This window comes from Egretta garzetta, unplaced genomic scaffold, assembly GCF_000687185.1.
Source record: "Egretta garzetta isolate BGI_Z169 unplaced genomic scaffold, ASM68718v1 scaffold88, whole genome shotgun sequence".
Taxonomy (NCBI): Eukaryota; Metazoa; Chordata; class Aves; order Pelecaniformes; family Ardeidae; genus Egretta; species Egretta garzetta.
The window spans coordinates 2,280,452-2,301,096 of record NW_009260408.1 but is presented as its reverse complement, the minus strand read 5'-3'; the positions used below and the strand labels follow the sequence as shown (position 1 = coordinate 2,301,096).

The window sequence follows — 20,645 nt, the reverse complement described above, 5'->3', positions numbered from 1 at the left end:
GGAGAGTTTGCTCACGAAGTTAAACCCGTGGATGATTTTGCCTGGCTCCCGCTCCTCCGCAAGGCAGAACCAGTAGCACGCTGGTGGTGCCTGTGCAGCTGGGGAGAGGCGGTTTTCCTCTGGTAGCCCTAGCAGCGTGGCTTCAGCCCTTAAGCAGCGGCGTGCTGGCGTGTGGCTTCTGCTGCTGTCCCCTGGGTTAAGTCACAGCAGTGATCTTTTCCCCTCCCTCGGGCTTTGCAACTGTTACGCTTCCCAGACTTCAGCTTTGCATTGTTTTCAAATGTCTTGCGCCCCACAGTAAAAAGCAGGGTGTCTTATTGTCAGGTTTACCAGGGGCGGCATAGAAATGCTCACGGAGATGCATAATGTTCTTCTAGACTGGGACTTTGCTTGTTACTGGGTACTGAGTTACTGGGACAATTTACATTTGCAAATTACATTTACAGTTATGACACTACTGCCAGATGATGGCATAAGCAGTTATAAGCTAAGGGTTAGGTACTGGTTGATGAGATCATCCTGCTTTACAGGCAACAGTTCAGCGCGGTTGTGAAGTCAGTGCTGCGCAGCCGGTCCGACTGTATAGGATCAGCTCTGGCCTAGCACAAATACCTGGTTTAGCAGAGTGGTTCGCGCAGCCGGTCCGACTGTATAGGATCAGCTCTGGTTTAGCAGAGTGGTTCACCTCGGCACGGGCTGTCCTGTGAGTGAGCAGCCAGCTGGGGAGAGGAAAGGGTTGAGTAGTTACAGGTATGTGCCTTCAGCTGAAGGGGTCAGGGCAGAGCCAGGGCTGCAGAGTTCTCTTGGTTTCACCTGAGCTTGGCTTCAGCCGATGTGTTTCATTGCAACAGGTTTGTGTGGTGTGGTAGCGAAGAGCTGTGGAAAAAGCAGGGCTCTGTGTCTAGCATGCGTTCGTTTCCCGTCGGTGTGTCCTGTCCCGCAGTTCATCCAACTCTCAGTATAACTGCTGAATCTACAACGTGAATCCTACCATAGCTCTTAAAAATTGCAATGCAAGCGCAAGATCTTCTTACCGTAAATTTAAACGTGACAGTAGCCGCCTTTTTTTCTTAGTTATCGCTTATTCTCCCCTTAACAAGCAGTCTGTAGACCATAAGGCTAATAAGGACCATTTAAGCTGCATTTTTGCAGGAAGAATTTAAATAATTTTAACAAATTATTCTGGACTCCTGCTGTTTCTTTCAGACAGGAGGAAATGGGAGATAACAGTTGTTGAGCAAGGGACAGTTGGAGGTGGGGGGAGATTCTTGAAATGAAAATAATGTAAGTGGGCAGGTGGATTTTGCTACAGTGGCACATCCTTTTTCATTTGAATATGTGGATGTTGAAATGACAAAATATATCCAAACCAAAAGAATTGCGAGGCATCAGTGTCATCATCTCAGAGAGGATTGCCTCCTGAGGCTGGGGCCGTATTGTACTCTCATAGGACCTGCTGGCAGGTGCTTTTTGTGTCTTTTCACACAGTTAAATCTAAGTTATGGCTGAAATATCACAGAACGTCTATCCAACTCACACAGCAAATGTAAAAAAACCCCAAAACTTCTCCAAAGACACTTCTTCAGTGAAGTTAACTATGTCTCTAAGAAGGAAGACCATCTAAGAGATCTAAGGGGAAAAAAAACAATCTTGAAAAAGGTATCCACAAGCCTGTACCGATAGAAAATCCATTGCGCTTCAGTGTAAGATTAGAGCCTATATAGGTTGAAAAGCCCAATCTAGGAAAAATATGATTTAATTTCTTTACTTAAAGGTTGGTAATGCTTATCCATTCATGATCCTTAATGAACATCTGGGTGAGGCTACAACAGTAGGAAATAAGTAGTAATGGTAGACTTTAACTAGACTTCAGCTGTCCGCAAAAATGATGCAACAGCTAAATTTTTAGATGTGATCAGAGGAAACAATTTTGGTACCTGAAGACCAGAATATTCCAAATACACAATTTTATTTTTTTTTAGTGGAGTCCCAGAGGAGAACCAGAGAACTGTGTGCTGGCAAGCCTTGGATCCCTTCCAGGTGCATTATTTACGAACTGTGGTAAGAAAAAGAATTAGTAGCAGATAGTTAGGTGTGATCTATTGAGAAAGAGTCAGCTTGGCCTTTGTCAAGGATGACGTGTCTCACAAACCTATTGGAGTTCTCTGAAGGTCATGATTATGTAGATAAGGGAGTGGCTTTCCAGAGGATTTTCATGAGTTCCTTAAACAGGTATGAAATAAGGTGGAAATTTCTTGCATTTATAAACAACTGGATAAAAGCTGGAAAGGAATAGTTTTGGTTTGGTTTTTTTTCTTTTTGTTTTTAATTGTGGAGGGTCACTGGTAGAGTTCCACAGAAATCTGTGTTGGACCCAGTGCTGTTCAACTTACAGCATGGCTTCCATACAGAAGTGATTAATTAATGTACGGCTCTTCAGCGTTAAGGACAGACAGGCTACTTAGAGGGTGCCTCTTGCTGAGCTGCTGCGATGCCAGCTCGATGCATGGAGTGGATAAAACAAATTCTGCCACCTCCTTGTTCCAAAAAATCCATTTACTGTGAAGTATAAGGAATTCCATCTACTAGAATATTGACATCAAGTATTCATGAGCTATTAGCATATGCTATGCTTGGAGACACAGTTCTGGGCTATGGGCTTTTGGTCTGTTTCAGCATATTCTTATGTGTGTGGAGGTGAGTCTGGAAATTTTATTTCCGAGGAAAGAAAGGGAAATAAAGATGAACAACACCCTCACCGCCTGGATGCCCCACTGCTCCTTTTAACCTTAATGCCCTCCCATATTCATCAGTGAACCTGCTCTCTGCGTCTGAATTGTGAAAACCACAAACATGAAACTACTGAAAACTAGACTTTTGCTAATAGGACTCAGACTATCTGAACCAGTAAGCCTTTAAACCTGGGCTGAAAAGTTATGTGTACAAGGTGTTGCTTTAGCAGAAACTGATAACAAAAAACTTTTCCCACTGCTGCATGTTGTACATCCTGGTCCTGCTATCAGACCAGAAACGTGGCAGTAGTTATTTGCTAATACCTGTGACTGGTAATACCGTGCAGGAAGAGAAGAATAGTTTGACTGAGATTACTCCCCCAAACAATGTATTGTTTCATATTTGACTATGAATACGATACAGATGTTATTTATTTTATAACATAGTTTCTTCAACTAATATATTCTTGCCAGTGTAATATCCAGAAGACTTTTATTTGTTCTTGTTCATAGAATCATAGAATCACTTTGGTTGGAAAAGACCTTTGAGATCATCGAGTCCAACCTTTAACCTAACCCTGCCATCCCACCACTAAACCATGTCCCTAAGCGCCTCATCTAGCCTTCGCACAGACCACTGTAACATCTTCTTCCGAGAACTGGTCCTGTTTCTATTGAAACGCGGACCTGGAGAACTTGACAACTTCTATCGTTTCTTTTAGACAGTTCCTGCTTGCTTCAACTGTCTGCACTCGAGGTCAGCATCTGATAAGCAACTGATAATACTGTGTTTCATATAACAGAAACTCTCTAGTTTTACTGGTGGCCAGAATTGAGTGTGTGTGTATATATATATGTATGTGCCTAGATATGTAAATATATATATTTAAACTTACATATAAACAAATTAAAAAGCATATATATATAAACAAAACATAAAAAATGTTCTTTTAGTAAAATATGCATAAGAATGGCGATACGGTTTGTACAAGGCTAGAGGTGCAATATGCTGTAGGGTCAGAGAATGACAGAGGTTGGAAAGAACCTCTGGGGCTTCACGTCCAGCCTCCTGCCCAAAGCAGGGCAACTTCAGTATTAGAGCGTGTTGCTAAAGGCCATCCTTGTCCTGTCAAATTTGGAAAGTCTCCAAGGATGGAGATTCAACACCCTTTCTGGGCACCTTTTTCAAGGCCACGTCAGTGCCACAGTGGATTATTCCCCCCCCAATCATAATGTTGTCTAGATGGCCCAGGTTGTCTTCCCAATGTCTGTCCTTCATTTTCTGAGTTTATACACGTGCGGGAAGAAACAATTATGGCAGGTTTAAAGCAAGCAAGCATCCTCCGTCAGACATTGACCTACCGAGGGCCGTGTTGGGGCTGATGCCCTGTAAGTGCTGCGGGATGAGCTCTGGGCCATGTGTTTTGGCTGCTGCCACTTTGCCTTCCCCTTGCGCAACAGCACAGCCTTACCCCATCCTGCCAGGCTTCTCGTTGCCTGCTCATTTTACAGGACTGCAGGATTAGGCGGACAACTGATCGGCTCTCTTAGACAGCCTTTTACGGTTTCTTACAATGTGTAAGAAATAAGTTTCCAGTTTTTCTGCTTGGGTTCTTTGAGATTAAGGACAGGTCTTGAGCATTGTTCCTGATTTTAGACACTCTACCTTCTCTTTTTTTTCTTTCTGTATTTCTCACAGTAGGGGTGCATTGCACATTTAGTTCAGGGATGGTTGCTGTAAAATCACACCAGCCTTCTTCTGGCTGACTCTTGTTACAAAAGGAACAAGGCAGGGATAGGTGCTTTCGTGCCGACTCAGCGTTTTATGTTGTCTCTTTCATGCTAGAAGCCTGAATCAGCCTTTGGGCCTCATTTCACTTGTGCTTACAAGCAGATGGATTTGTAAGGCTTCCCTGTCTTTCTTTACCTGGCAAATGATTTTGAGTAGCCACAAAAGCTCCCAAAATATTGCATGTGGTCTACGTAATAATTAGCAGCTATAAAAAAAAAAAAGTTTTAGAGTTTCATTCTTTAATTCTAGATAATTTTCTGTGTTTTGGAGAGAGCTTGTTTTATATATTTAAGTATCTGTGTATATATTTAAGTATATGTATACAGGTAGATACATGCAAATACTTAAAATTCCTCTGTCACCATCACTTAAGCCTATAATATTATTTATTTTTTTGGGATATTGTCTTCGAGTTTAGCGTGACAATCTTGTGCTAAGATTTTTCCGACTTAGAAAACTGCTTTTCCTGTCTGTTCCCAGATTTGAATCTCATTCTCTTACAATCTCACTTGCTACTGTGGTTTGTTTTCTTTAATGGGTTATAAATACCAAATTACGCAGGCTGCTCATCTGATAGCATCTCGCTAGCAAATTCCCAGAATAATCCTTGAGACTGGGTTTTGGTCCCTCTTCTACTCCAGAAATCATAGCATCTGATTTTGATGGGCACGCTGCTCCTGCCAGGAGCTTTAACCTGACCCTGTTGCAGGAAATGGGTGCAGCAGCCGGCTGTTTCCTCCCCAGCACACCGCCGCTGCCTGACTTCATCCAGGAGCTTCTCTTTCATCCATTATCTAAAGCTGAAATAACTGCAGTGACTATTTTTTTTTTTTTTTTTTTTTTTTTTTTTTTTTTGCAGCTTTTGTAGTAGAAGTGAACCCTTTGGAGAGGTTACCCTGCAGCAGCTTGGCTGGGCCGGCACATCCCTTCCCTCTAAAGGCGCAGCTTGACTGCGCCCTCTGCGCCCAGGGCTTGCTTTGGCGTAGGTATTCCTGTGCTTTGCATTCGATCAGAGCCCAGAAGACACAGCACCCTCCTACTTTAGAGCAAATGCTTTGCGTAGAACACTTGTAGGTGTATTTGCTTCAGTTGTTTTGTAACACTGTGGTCCACTGGTTTGGGGTTGGGGGTTTTTGTTTCCTTTCTTTTCTGAGCTTTTCTGGAATGAATAATTGGTTCCTGGTAACTGTGTAAATCGTAGTACCTTTTAGTTATTACTGTATTGCTAGTTGGCGGGATTCCTTGCATTTATAAACAGGCTTTAGACCTGCAAAGCAGTGTGTCCCTGGGACATCTCATTCCTCCCTCGTACAGTTAGAGTGGGGGAGGCATAAATCTGCAGCATTATGGTTTTGTTGGGGTTTTTTTGGTGGGGTTTTTTTTGTTTTTTTTTTTTTAAGTAAGCAGGCTCGTGTTCTATAGCAGTACAGAATACAGCAATGCTTCCACAGGCACTTTGATATTTAGGATATTTTACTATTTTTGTTTCCTGTCTTCTGTAAAGGTGTGTCAGTTTTCTTTGCTGTTATGCTTTTGCTTAATAGTTGCCTGCAAAATTTTTCCAGAAGAGCTCATATGATGATTTTTTTGACCATTTTTCTTTACAGCTTCTGGTAGAGATCCTCAGCTTCCTCTGATGTCTAGATGAGTGCTTGGTTTTGGTTGATTTAATTTTTAATCTGACAAAGTTCCCAGATCAGTGATGATAACCACAAATTATGATATTTTTTTTTCTTTATTGAAACAGTGTTTTTACTACACCTGATTGTAAGGGCCAGGTGCATCCACACCCTACTATTACTGATGGTTACAATAACTTCTTTCAGTTACTGTATTACTTTGCAAAAGACTTTTCGCGTCCTGAGTCAAATTACTCACATCAAAGTAAGTTTCTGAATGGGGAGGTGTAGGAAATCTGTGCAAATGTGAAGTGTATCTTACTACCTTGGAAGAAAATGGAAAGCACGTGCAACCATTTGAGTAAAATCAAACAGCTGTTTTCAAACCAGCAAAATAAAATAATAATTAATTGTTTTTTCCCCATGGACACGTGCAGAAATGCCACCTTATCTGCACATCCAGAGTCTGGGCTAGGTAGGAACTGCTGTTGCCTTTTTCTAACAATTTAGAGCTAGGAGGATCTAGGGATTTCTTAAATTTGTGGGCTATAGATTCAGTCCACCCTCATAGGTGGGCTTTCTGGACAATTTTTTTCTTAATGTATTTTTAATCTGTCTTAAACAGATTTGCTTTTCTTTTTTTTTTTTCTTTTTTTTTTTTCCCAAAATTCTTTGCAAATATTTTCTTCTATTTCAGACTTCCCAGCTTTCTTCCTTGCTTCTCACAGTGTTTTTATACTAGCCAGCTCAGTCCTTTATTGTCTGAAATCTTAAAGCAGTGTTTGGCATTCTGTCTTGTCGAGACCTTACTGTTGCTGGGAGAATTGTTCTTCAAACCATCAGATAATCTGGAAGACCATTTCACAATCGAGCTAGCCTCTGTTTTCAAAGACTTGGTCGTATCACGGTGTCGTAGACTGAACTCTATCCTGGGGAGCTCTTTCCTGTCGAGGTTTATTTAAGCAGACACAATTTAGGGAACATTTACCCAGGCTGTTGGGCTGCGAGTGGGTGGTGGGGAAGTGTGGGCCAGCATTGCTTTAACTCGCGCTGCTTACGTGTTCCAGCCTTGCCCTGAATAATTTGGCCATTCCGGCGGTTATCAGCACCTTGCTGCTATCTGCTTTGCTAATCCGACCAAGACACACCTTCCGTAAACATCAGCCCCTTTTTCTGTAATACCTGTACACACGTGGGGTATGTAGGTGTGCCAAACCAGGTGCAGTCTTTCCATGCTCAGATAAGGGGGAAGAAGGCCCCCCCCCCCCATATGGCAATGTCATGTACCGTGGTCACATAAATCACATGAAATCAGGTACAGCGGTGACACGTGCTGTTCTGAACTTCCCGAGAGAAGCTACATAATCTTGAACTTTCTGTATTTTCAGGTGTTTATAGTGAAACTTGCAAAGCAAAACGTAAAAATTTCAGCAGTCTAGAACAATTTTGGTTTTGTGGATTGCTGAGAATAATTTTAACATCTCGATTTTCAACACACACTTTTTTCCGTTAAAAATGTGCCAGCACGTTATTTCTAAAAGGGAATTATTCCTTGAGAAAGCATGAAATAATTTGAGCCACTTGTATTCTTAACAAATCTTGGAAAACTCACAGAACACTTCATACTTTTTGTTAAAATAAGAGTAACTTGGCATATAGAACATAAAATTTGGAGATTAAAAATGTATTTTCTTTTGCCATATCGTCATTGCAGTTGTGGTGAAAGTCTTACATAAAAGTATGTCAGCAGCCATTCCTAATTAACTCGTGGCAGCATGCCCGGCGTGCACACATTCATGCTGTCTCTCCCTGTGTATAGATATGCATCTCTAGGAGAGAAACAGCTCCTTACAATGAAATAAATTGAGTGATTACATTAATTGACACAAATGTTCTCCAAAATAGCCCATTTAATTTTGTTTAGGCAGTTCCTGACTGATGCCTCCGTAGTTGCTAATAAATAACCTATTGTAAAACCTGCTAGCAGAAGATTTTGTAGTGTAGTAGATTCCGAGGTTAAATTATTAAACTTGTCAGCCATATAGTCTCTATTAGACTGTGACTTGTGAATGCAGTGTAAAAGCGTAAAACCAAAAACCCCCAGGAACGTGGGCGTGTGATGATACACCTTTACGTGCTTTGCTTCAGTTTGCGTTTTGTGGAGGTAGATGTCTGAGCAGGTGCTGTAGTGCAAGATGGTACCCAGAGAACTTCTTTTTAAGTTGGTGTTCAGGCACCGCGTTATTCTCTCTCTCCTCCTGTCTAGGGATTTAAAGGTTGATGACCTGATACAATCAGAGTTTTTCAAATGAAACTGTTTATTATGAATTGATGAACAAAATCTGTGTCTTTTGACGTTTCTTGCTTTATACCCGTCTTTTAAGTGGCAGTGATCAAGTAGGAGGATTCCTGGAACGTCCCCCACCCAGTGTGGCAAGAGGGTGCTTGAGGGAAACCCAGGACAGGGGCATGGGGTAGATAACACGAATTCCCCTGGAACAGGGCAGTGTCTCCAGGAGGTGGTTAGGGGCAGTCCCAGCTGCATTTTTGCTGGGTGCAACTCCACTGTGCCCAAAGGCTCTGCTTGGGCATTTCTTAGCAGGGCTGCAGAGGACAGGAGCCATTGGAGGGCAGAGGCTGAGCAGGATTCACTCCCTTGCATGGCATTACCCCTTGTCGTTGCTAGCCATTATAGACCAGTATTTTTCAGTGAAATCCAAGTGCTATTTAAAACGTGCCTTTGTTTTGTTGGCTTTGAAGAAGCTGCTCACATGTGCTGGCAATGGTTTTTTTGGTTTGTTTTTTATTTTTTTCCCCTCAGTGACTGATCCTGGTATCCGGTAACTTTTTCCAAAATCAGCTTGACTGGAGATATGTGTACTTTTCTGAAGAAAATTAACCCGCTCAGCATGCACACATTTTCAACTTAAGTGTTTTGTGGTTTTTTTTTAATACATGTAATTATTGTCTATATAAGTAGTAAAATTCTCATGGTTGAATAAGATAATGAGAGTAGTGAAGGAATATGTTGGACTACAAATGACTGCTTCTGCATTTATTGTCCATGCTTGGAAACGTCATGTATACAGGCAACTCGTTCCTCCTGCCTCTGTTACGATTTTATGAACGTTTGGTAGTTAGCGATAACTAGCTTCAAGGTGATGTATCAGGCATCTGATAGTAGGGGCTGTAGGTAGTTTCTTGTCACTTAACTTTAGCCATAGAAAAGTTAAGCATCTGTTCTGTAGTTAAACCCCTGTAGATGAGGTGGAAGTCTTGTTTGTGCTAGATAAACACCTTAAGGAGATCCAGAAGGTGGCTCACCTCACCCTGTCGTTACCGGCGTGCCGAGTCCAGATGATTAGCTCAAAGGTAGCAGCTAGCTTTTAGATGGCCAAGGTGAGGTGCAATTAATCCTGTCTTAACATGATCCCCTGTATTGGGCAAGGACAGCGTTACGCATTTGGGGTGGCACTGAAGAGCGCCCTAGTCAGAAGCCAAAAGCAGCGTGCCCGTATAGGCAGTATAAATACGCATTCCCAGTATCTGCAAAAACATGTTTTTGGGACTGCTGTCGCCAGTTTGTATCCTCCCTGCCATTTTAATGACATTTTGTAACTGATACGCATTTTGTTTTTCCTGAATAACCCAAAGTAGGAGTGAAATGATTCACTCGGAAAGTAGGAGCTTGGATACTTGGCTGACACACAGAGAATAAAAATATATCCTGAAGTTTGCAAAGGTGAATACAGAAGATGCATTGCTAATGTGGTTCTGTTGTAAATAGGAGCTGGGAAATGGAAAAGCTGAGTGACCGCTAGGCTTTAAGTCAGCTTTCATACCCGTAGTGAGATTTTTTGAAGCTTATGTATCTTGTGAAGTGGTAATGTTTAGTGTCCATATGTGTGCCGCTTAATTGTTATTCAACAACACTTCTCAGCATTTCCATTTCAGGGACTTGGGTTTTTGGGTGTTTTTTTATGATTCTCTTACACTACTATTTTTCCAGGGTTTAAATGCATTAGGTTTGTAATCTCCCTGGTGGGATTATTTTTTAAGACTGAGCCAAACTCTTTGAAATTTCTTTCGAAACAGAAGGATAAGGAAAATTATGCTTCATTTTATAACAATATTTGGGACTGCTAGCAGTTGAGATGTAGTAATCTAGTAAGGGACATATCTGTTGGAAATCATTTCTGAGGTAAACATGCAAATCTGCAGAGAAGTTGAATAACTTTTTTTTTTTCTATTTTTTTAAAAGTAAAAGTTTCAAAACTTTAGTCACTCCATATGTGATGATTGGTTTCCCCCAAAATAAACTCAGTGTACAAAAAAGCTAAGCTTTTGGTCGTGCTCTGTGTATTTCAATATGCAAGGTGAGGGATGGTTTCTTTCTTCGGCAGGTTGTCAGCCTTGTCCAGCCGGCCTGTTGGGGGGCTGCAGGGGAACCGGGTGCCGTGCTGGCCCGCAGCCTCCCCTGCCACTTCTCTTCTCTGCACGTGCGTGCTGCCTTCCACCATGGAGCTAGTAAATAAAACACCCTTTTTAGTTTTGGCCTCTTTCATTCTTGACATCAGAAACCTAGGAACTGTGTATGGTGGTGCCTCCTGTCGGAGGCAGACCTTTTTCCGCGGCGCGGGGGCACGCTCATCAAAGGAGGCAGCAATGCACAGCGAATCGCAAATGGTTTAGGGGTTGCCTTGCTCTGTGCCAAATGGTGTTTCCCATCTCCAGCATGTGATTTCTCCGGCAAATCCAAGTCTTTAATCTATAATTAGGCCTATAAGCTTCTTTAGACCTTTTGGATTTCCTTTTTTAAATAATGGAATACAACATTATCATTCTGTGACTCTTTCTGCCATATTCTCCAGAGAAAGCTTTCCTGGAGGTTTTCTATTTCTTTCTTTTTTCCTTCAGTTTTCTAAAATGGGTCGGTAAAGATGCCATTTCCATTGTGAAATTACCTGGTGCAAGTGACTGTGATATATAAGAAGAATTGTTTCCTGTCAGTACTGAGCATAAATGTTTTTCAATAGGCGAAAGTGAATATGTATTTCTAAAGTTGGATTAATACAGTAGGTTTTTCTGCTTTTTTTTTTGAAAAAAAAAAAAAGAATTAAAATGTCACTCCTTTTTTATGTGTTAATATGCGAAAATTTGGCAAAATGAATCACTTCTGTCACCAGCCATTGGTGTAAGGCAGTTCTCTGTGTGAATGCCCCTGTTTGCCTCAGGACAAGTCACAGCCTGGAGGGACCGACACTTTTGTCCTTCACGGTATAAGTGTATGTGTATCTACCCATCTATATATATCTGTACATCTGTATGCATGCATACGCATCTGGAGCACAAGTCTGATGAGGAGCGGCTGAGGGCACTGGGGTTGTTCAGCCTGGAGAAGAGGAGGCTGAGGGGAGACCTTATCACCCTCTACAACTGCCTGAAAGGTGGCTGTAGTGAGGTGGGGGTCGGTCTCTTCTTCCAGGTAACAAGTGACAGGATGAGAGGAAATGGCCTCAAGTTGCACCAAGGGAGGTTTAGATTGGACATTAGGAAAAATTTCTTCTTGGAAACGGTTGTCAAGCATTGGAACGGGCTGCCCAGGGAGGTGGTCGAGTCCCCATCCCTGGAGGTATTTAACAGACGGGCAAACGAGGTGCTTAGGGACATGGTTTAGTGGTGGGATGGCAGGGTTAGGTTAACGGTTGAACCTGATGATCTTAAAGGTCTTTCCCAACCTAAATGATTCTATGATTCTGTCATACCCAATGAGCGTTGTTGCATAGCATTCCTTCCATGTTTGAGAAGCAGCCTTCTGCGAGCCTCCTCTGCCCAAGTGTCATTTCTCCTCACTGCTTCCTTGTTTTCAGGTATTTATTACAAAAGTACACTCCAGACTTCTTTTTTCCCCCCTCATAACAATTCTAATTTTAGGAATATTTTGAACCAGACTCTTTCTTTTCTTTTGGTACCACAGATCTCAATAGGTATTGCCTAATCTTAAAAAAACCTTTAAGAAGGAAAGAAGTCCTTTTTTTTTTTTTTTTTTTTTTTTTTTTATTGCAAACACAGACGCATTAAATAGTAAACATCTTCTCGATGTGCTCTAGGTAAGCCGTTTTCTTCTAATGTCACTTCCTGGGTGTTTTGGGGAATTTTCGTTCCCTAAATTGGCCGAAGGGATTTTGCTGTCATGTTTTCTACTGATTGGTTCTGGATTCCCTCTTCAGCTCCCCGTTGCATAGGTTTTGGAGGACTCGCTGCTGTTCTGTTTTGATAGGAGGGATGCCCTACCTGCTGGGGTACCTACTGTGACCAAGCAGTCTATAGGAGCTGAAGTATGTCCTTCTACCCCTTACAAGCCCTGGTGCTTCCAGGTAGTTAAGCTGGAGGCATAAGGAAATTCAAACATCTCTAAACAATTTCTGTTGGTTTTTAACAAAACGCCTCATACAGAATGCTCTAAGAAAAGGAGAGAAATGGTAATAAATCCCCTCGTTATTTTAAAATTCTTTTAGACCAGGGGAATCTTCAACAGTTTACACGTTTGGCTCAGCTGTATGTTTCTTGGCATCCTTATGTTCACTTAGGGAAGTTCATATATATATATATATATATTTTTATTTATAGGAAATACATTCTGGAGCTTAATCCAAAGGGTTGCAAACTTCCTGGCTCTCCACAGAGCCAAACCCATGCATTTCTATGTCTGTCTGTTTTTTGTGGATTTCAGTATTAAATCTTGGCAGTTCTGTGGTCTTCCCAAAATCTGCTGCAGTGTACATACGTCTCAGTTCTGTTGCTGGTATTTTTTCTCTTTATATGTTGCTGTTCCTTCACAGTTATATTTTTACTGTCTAGCACTTGTTTTATTTTCCAAAGCACAAGTTATCAGTAATTTATGCTGCTGTTTTTACTGCACTTAGGTTTTCTAGTTTGGTTTTTTTTTTTTCTTTCTGTAATCTAAAGCGTATTTTGGCCATTGCTTGCTCTTCTTCTTGAGGTGATGTTGTACGACAGTTACTGCACGTATACCAGCCCAGAATACCTCTTACTATTTTTCTTCTTAGGCATTTTGCGGGGGGGTTGCAGAATTTTAGTCATAACGCTGCTGCAGAAATGGGACCTTCGGAAGACCAGCTTCCCGAAAGTGTTTGCATGACTTTTCCATGTACATACAGTTCTTTTAAGATCCTTTATATGTTCTTGCTTACAGTTAGTAAATAGCATACAAAATCTTCATTTGAGAATAGTTTTCTGAAAATTAACAAATGCCTTTACACTTTTACTAAATGTAATCCCCTTTATTACAGATGCAGAGAGCAGAATTATGATTATTATAGCCTGCCGAAAACCTCCGTTGTGATAGCTTTTTATAATGAGGCTTGGTCAACGCTTCTGCGAACTGTTCACAGTGTTCTTGAGACATCTCCAGATATACTTTTGGAAGAAGTTATCCTTGTAGATGATTACAGTGACAAAGGTAGGAAGAATAGTTCTAAATACTGTTGATTGTTGATGGGGTTTTTTTGGTCAGCCAGTCCACAGGATACGCTCTTCAGGTAACATAGCATAAAAACATACAACACAGGCATCTAATTGGAAAATAGTTTTTCTTGAAGTGTGCCAGTGAAAAATTTGACTTCTGGACCAAATTTAGTTTAGAATGGGGAAGTATGTCTGCTGTGTTGTAATATGAGTGCTTGCATGTATAGATAACTTACAGTCTGGCATTTCAGGTTTCCTAATTTGAGCAAGTTTCGATTGCTTCAGGGTTGCCCCGGTGTCTAGTATAGTGAGAGCTACATGGTTATCTGTTTTCCTTTGAATTATGAGACACAAAGCCAATGCTGGCATTTTCTACCACATGTGAACTGTGTTAAGAATAAAATTTTTACATGGAAAAAGTTTTAAGGAACATTTGAGAAGCACTCAACACTTCAGGAATGAATTACAGAGGCAAGTGCAAAGCATCCAGTTTTTTGAAAGAAACTGTGATTTGTGTCCCTCCAAGTTCTGTGCTTTTTCCTTGTCCTTTCCTAATGGAGACAGTCCAGCAGAATCAGAGTTCAAAATGCCAGCATCTTTAAGGGGCTGCTATCAGTAATATGCTGCTGAAAAAAGAACTTTCTGTAGCATGACATAAACCAGTCGTTCCGGAACTATATTCTTTCTTTCTTTTCTGTTTGTTTGTTACAGAACATTTAAAGGAGACTTTGGAAAACTACGTGGCCGGCTTACGCAAGGTGCGTCTCATCCGTGCCAATAAACGAGAGGGGCTGGTTCGAGCCCGGCTGCTGGGGGCGTCTGTGGCAAAAGGAGACATCCTGACGTTCCTCGACTGCCACTGCGAATGCCACGAGGGATGGCTGGAGCCGCTGCTGGCAAGGTGAGGTTATGCTCTGGGCTGGTTTTCTGTCCCGCTGCAGAAGGAGACGAGACAGTTTGGCACACTGTGCAGGGGGAAAATGGCTCGTGGTCGATGTTTACCGAAGGTTACCACGGCCTGGTCCCTGAGGCATTGCTAGTGTTTGCTTCCTGGCAGTGGGGCAGCGAAATGCAAGTGTGGAAAATCAGGAGGTGGATTTTTGTTTTTTCCCCAAGGACCAGGCTGCTCTTCAGAGAAGGGAAAGTTTTGTTTTCAGGAAGAGGAATCCTCCCCCAGCTTTGAAACTACCTTGGGAAAGGTGGCTACTTCTGTCGACCTGTGGGTGGTGGATGAGAAGGTCTGGAAAGATGCACGCCCTGAGACATGTTGCAGGGCAACGTACACGTAAGCAGAGTGGAAGAGAAGTCAATAAATCCTGTCTTCCCAGTCCTGAGCTAATCCGTCTCTCTCCAGCTGGAGAGAGATTTCCAAAAGCACATGCTGTGTTGAGGTGTGTGAGTTTTCCTGATTCCTGGTGGAACTTGTATTCTTAAACTCCCCGTGTCCATTTGACATTGTATCTGGAATAATTTTTTTTTTTGTTGAAATTGTCATGTTTAACTTGTTTCTAAATTTCATGCTGAGTATATTCCAGATAACTTCGGGTTAACTATGGACAGTATAGATAGTGTGAAGAAAGGAAAAGGGGTAAAAATCAAAGAATAAGCATGGTTGCAGCTACTGTCCTCTGAAGAAACAGCACATAACCGTGGAGACGGTTCTGCAATTTCTTCACTTCTTTAAGCAAACCACTAGATGGCAATCTTGAGGAAGGGTTTGGATAATTTCAAGTGTAATAAATCACCGTCTGTGAAAAGTTAGCCCCGAATGTGTCGTGGAATTTTTGCCCTTCTTGCTGCAGATGCAGATGTACATCTCTGAGGGGATGTTTGCATGGCATATCTCAACTCAAATATATGGAAGCAATACAACATTTTTAGTGTTTTGCAGTGCAAACATAGTTGTATTTGTAAGATGCCTGTGCATTGTACCATCTAGTTAAGAATTAACTTACATAACAGGTGATGGCTTTTCAATTACCTGATTCCTTTCATGACTGAAATCACGTGCCAGATACTTAGTTTTTACTCCTTTTCCTTTACAGGAGAAACAAGCCATTTTTACATTTTATTGGGAATTTTTTTCCTATGTGTACATATCATTCTCATTGCTTTGTACATAAGCTTTATGCAAGTGAGACAGGAGATAGCAATATTTGTATAAGCCCGTTTGTGCAGTCTGCCAAACAGGTTTTCAATGGGAGATCATAAAGAAGAAAACAGCTGTGCCACATCTTCCCTCTGGCAACAAGGGACCATTTTGCATTTAAGGCAGCCTTCCCCTGCTCAGACAGTACTTCTTTGGAACCACGTCTATTCTCTGCTGCATTTGACCACCACAAGCTGCTCTCATTTCAGGAGTTAGAGCCCCTTGGTCAGCCTGCGGGTTTTGAGTTTAATAATCCCATGAGGATCTGTCTCTCCTCGAATGACAGATACATCGGGTCTCTTCCTTGTTCAGCAATATAACGTGTTCAGTTTTTATTCTCCTCTGGAATACCCAAATCTGAGGATACGGGCCTAAAACAAGTACCAGCATCTTAAAGCCAACCAAGTCAGCTTTTCACTGAACTAACAGGAGATGCCTAAGACTAGTGTTGAGAAGATTGCTAGAGAATGATTTAGGAGAAAAGCCTTAGCTTGAGCTTGTGTGCTTGAATTTGATCTCTCCTGGTACTGAGAGACCTTTCCAGAAGGTGAGGTGAAGGCAAAGGATCCCACAGTCTTGCGTAAGGCAAATCCTTTTGGAAAGGAATTCAGAAAACCCTGCGTGTTACTGAGAAAGGGGAAGAAGAAGTTTATCTCCTTGCAGAAGAAGACCTGCAAGAAATGTTGTCAGCTCTGATGTGTTCTTACTATGATAAAGATCTTAACTATCTTTGCATCAGCCTTGCTGATAGGTCTGTCATTCCGCAGTACTATCTTGTTTCTCCTTTTTATCTCCTATGTCATCAGGGTTTCTGGAGGCCTCCTTCATGTATGTTTCACTGCTGGAGATCTGATTCCTCTGTCGTGTGGTTTTTTTTCTGTTTTTGGCTCATGGCTTCTTTTTGAGTTACTGTTGTAGTGCTCAGTGTAACTTTTTGCAGATGATCACAGTTAGAAGAACAACCGTGAGCCAAGAGCCTACCTACCTTATTCATCCTTGCAGAATGATAGTCATGCTGCTTTCTAAGTATCTTGAATGCAGCTACCTGTGCAAAACAAAAAAGATGTTTTTGTTGAGAATGCGGTGCTGGATATGGCAGCCAAGCCAGATGCTGAATGTGTTATCTCAAGCCATCTGGCATACCTCGCTTCGGCTGTCCAGGAATATTGATGCTTGCCAGGTGCCTGCAGCTGAGTCTGTCCCGATGCATCCTCCCAATGTATCCTCAGCAAGACATTGGTGGTTATTCTTGTAGCTATCCTTTCCTTGTATTGGCAGCATGAATTGAAAAGGAGCAAAACTTGGTGTTTGGTATTTATAAGCGTTCTCTGTTCTTGACAGTCATGGGTTTTGAGAGACGTTTCTAATGGAAGTCACTCTTTTCTTTCTAAAAACATATCAGGATTGCAGAAGAAGAATCAGCTGTCGTCTGCCCCGTTATTGATGTTATTGACTGGAATACATTTGAGTATTTGGGAAATGCTGGTGAGCCACAGATTGGCGGATTTGACTGGAGACTGGTCTTCACTTGGCATACTATTCCTGAAAGAGAACAAAATCGGAGGAAGTCCAAGACCGATGTGATCAGGTTAATTTTTATGCATCTTATGAAACTGTGAATGTTCCAAGTGCTTTTGACTTCACTTGTGAATGCCAGGCGCTGAAAAATATTTGAGAAATGAGCATATTACTAAAAATTATGTATCTTATTTAGTTCCCCTTTTTTCCCCAATAGCTCCTGCTTGCCATGGTCCTGAAAAAATACTGCTCTAAAAGCTGAAAGGCCTGCGTAATCTTTTATGTAGAATCCTTATTGCACAAGCAGTCTCTGGGCTCCTGCAGGCAAACTCCTGCACGCGGAGAGGTTGTAACTGATTAATACTAAAGGATGTCCTCTGTGCAAAGCAGAGGGATCCACGTTGTAAAAAAATGTATTGTGGTCAATGATGAATAAGGGGGAAGAAAATCATCAACCAGTAAGAAGGCGGAAATAGTTTTGAAGACTTTATTTGTGCTGTAGTGATAGTGGTGGTTCCTTGTCCTGTTTTCAGAGATGAACCAGTTTGCCAGTTCTTCACTGGGATGAAATGACACAGCTCTACCCCCCGTAGTTTCGATGAAGGGCTAACTCATAGGAGCTCATGCGGATGTCTTCCTTGTGGGTTTTAGTTCTGTTTTATTTTAAGACAAGTTGCAATCAGTCGGTATCACCTGTCACTCCATGCTGTATTTTTAGGCGAGGTAAGGTAAGAGTACCAACAGTGCATCTGGAAAATGGACACTGCAGACATAATCCTGAAAGCGGAGGGTCTGCTACACTCAATTTGGAAGTTGCTATATTTCAGTAGTGTATTGTAAGAAATGAAGCAGTTGTTTGGCATTTTTAATACCATGATTTTGTTAGTCCTTGCTTTTATTTATCATCTGTTATCTTATGGACTACAGCGAATACAGAATTCTCTCCGAATTTTCTCAGTCTCTTCTAGGTTGCTTATCATGGTAATAATACCCAGTACTTCACCAATATTAATGCACATGCACTTATTCTCAACTGAAAGAAGGGAACTTTTTTTTTTTTTTAAAATGGGAAAATTGAGGCGCAGTAATGTAGTCCTTCTCAGCATACATTAGTCCACATCCTCCTGGAAAAAAAATTTCAAAATAGATTAAATGTTTTTAAAGCCTTTAGTTTAAATATGATGCTTTTGTTCTCCACGACAAGAAGAATTGTTTTTGGCATGCCAAGGGGAAAATGATGAGGGATAAAGCTTTGTGGTAGCCCGAGGACTGTGAGCTCGGCACGTGTCTGGAGAAAAAAGCAGTGTTGAGAGCGGTGTCACAGACAGCTGTGTTTGGAAGGACAAGGTCTGGAGCGAGACAGAAGAGCTTGCCTGCCTATGGAGTTTGGAGGTTTTTTTGTTGTGTGGTGTTTTGTTTTGTGGGGTTTTTTTTTGTTTTTTTTTTTTCCCTTCTGTCTCACCTCATCTCTTTCCATTCTTTGCAACAACGTATGACAGTGTAAGACAGTGTTGCTTCAGAAAGATGGCTGGTAAAATTAGTTTTCACAGATCATTTGTTAATATTTACCTCAACAGCAATTTAGTAAAATTCACAAAGTGCCAGCTGAATTTAGTTCCAACCAGCATTATATGCTTAGCACTTTAAAGAGGGTCATTTTCTAAGACTGTAAACAATTAGGAACAATAATGAACAAATTCAAGTTTATACGTACGTGCACACATTACCCTACTGCAAGTATATCTCCTAAGTGCTCTGTATTGCTCTGGGCCTTGTGGTCTTCAGTGAGGATCCTATCTTGGCCCTTGATTTTTCTTCCAAATGTAGTGAACAATTAAAAAAAAAAAAAAAAAAAAAAAAAAAAAAGAAGATGGACAGATCTTAGAAAGAAAAAAATCTCTTCAGAGACTCTATCTACTTAATTCTGCTCAGTTGATGTCTTGAGTTTTTCCTTTTGATATTAATGGGATCAGAAATGCTGTTATTAATTACTAAAGCACAAACGTGTGTTTACTTACTACTTAAGTAAAATATATAAGGATACTGCCCTTAGAATTTCAGAGCTGACTGAAATAATTCTGCCACAAAAAAGCTTATGCTCTACTATGTGAAGGTAAGAGGCTCGTCATTTATAGCCACTCACAAAAACACTGTAATTGCAAAAATTTGTATTACCACAATGTTTGTCTTCTCTGATTTCATTGTTGTTTTAATACATAAATCATAGAATGTTTTGGGTTGGAAGGGACCCTTAGAGGTCATCTAGTCCAACCCCCAATTCTGGAGCTTGTTTCTGATAAATTTAATTTTGTAGTGAAAAAACCTGTAAGTTGCCTAACAATATGATATACTACTTAACTTATCAATGGTTGACTGTTACTTTGTATCCAGAAAAGGCTGAGAAAATGGAAAATACAAATATATTGTATTTTTGATCTGCAGCTCATTAATTTATATTTTGCACTTTTTATTCAATTCAGAGTTATTATTCTCTTTCATAGGTCTCCAACCATGGCAGGTGGATTGTTTTCTGTGAGCAAGAAGTATTTTGATTATCTTGGTTCATATGACACAGGAATGGAAGTCTGGGGAGGAGAAAACCTTGAATTCTCATTTAGAGTAAGTGGCTCAATTTAAAGGTTTTGTGGGGTTTTTTTTGTGGTCTTTTTGGTTTTGGTTTTTTTTTTTTCGTCCTGAAAACAGACTCAAGTTTCTTATTTCTTTCTTCATGCCCTTCTATTTAATGAGATAGCTGTAATGTAAGCAAGCTTTAAGAAGGGACTGTTTTGGGAGCTGTTTATATGAATCTCTTTTCCTTGTTCTCACACTTCAGTATAGTTATATTTTCCTTCAGAGTAACCATTTGAAAACAATTAATAAAATATTGTTTTGAATGCCAGTGTAAAATGTAAGCAGTGATGTGATATTAGTGGATGAAGTTTACATAGAATCGTAGAATGTTTTGGGTCGGAAGAGACCCCTAGAGGTCATCTAGTCCAACCCCCCTGCAGTGAGCAGGGACACCGCTAACTAGATCAGGTTGCTCAGAGCCCCATCCAACCTGGCCTTGAATGCTTCTGGGGATGGGGCCTCCACTACCTCTCTGGGCAACCTGTTCCAATGTTTCACCACCCTCATTGTAAAGACTTTCTTCCTTATATCCAGTCTAAACCCACCCTGCTTCAGTTTAAAACCATTACCCCTTGTCCTGTCACAGCTGGCCCTACTAAAAAGATTGTCCCCGTCTTTCCTATAGGCCCCCTTTAGGTACTGAAAGGCCACAATCAGGTCTCCCCGCAGTCTTCTCTTCTCCAGGCTGAACAAGCCCAACTCCCTCAGCCTGTCCT

At 41.2% G+C, this 20,645-nt stretch overlaps 1 protein-coding gene across 1 annotated transcript in view; it reads left to right on the top strand.

Annotated features, from left to right (window-relative positions):
- The first annotated feature begins 2,134 nt into the window (after positions 1-2,134).
- The window catches only part of GALNT12 (polypeptide N-acetylgalactosaminyltransferase 12), a 48,536-nt gene continuing 30,025 nt past the window's right edge, over positions 2,135-20,645 (top strand). Inside the window, exons 1-5 of the mRNA XM_009643512.2 lie at positions 2,135-2,232; positions 13,457-13,626; positions 14,343-14,532; positions 17,183-17,368; positions 19,800-19,917. Of these exons, the coding sequence (XP_009641807.1) occupies positions 2,135-2,232; positions 13,457-13,626; positions 14,343-14,532; positions 17,183-17,368; positions 19,800-19,917 (762 nt within the window). The remainder of the gene's footprint in view (positions 2,233-13,456; positions 13,627-14,342; positions 14,533-17,182; positions 17,369-19,799; positions 19,918-20,645) is intronic.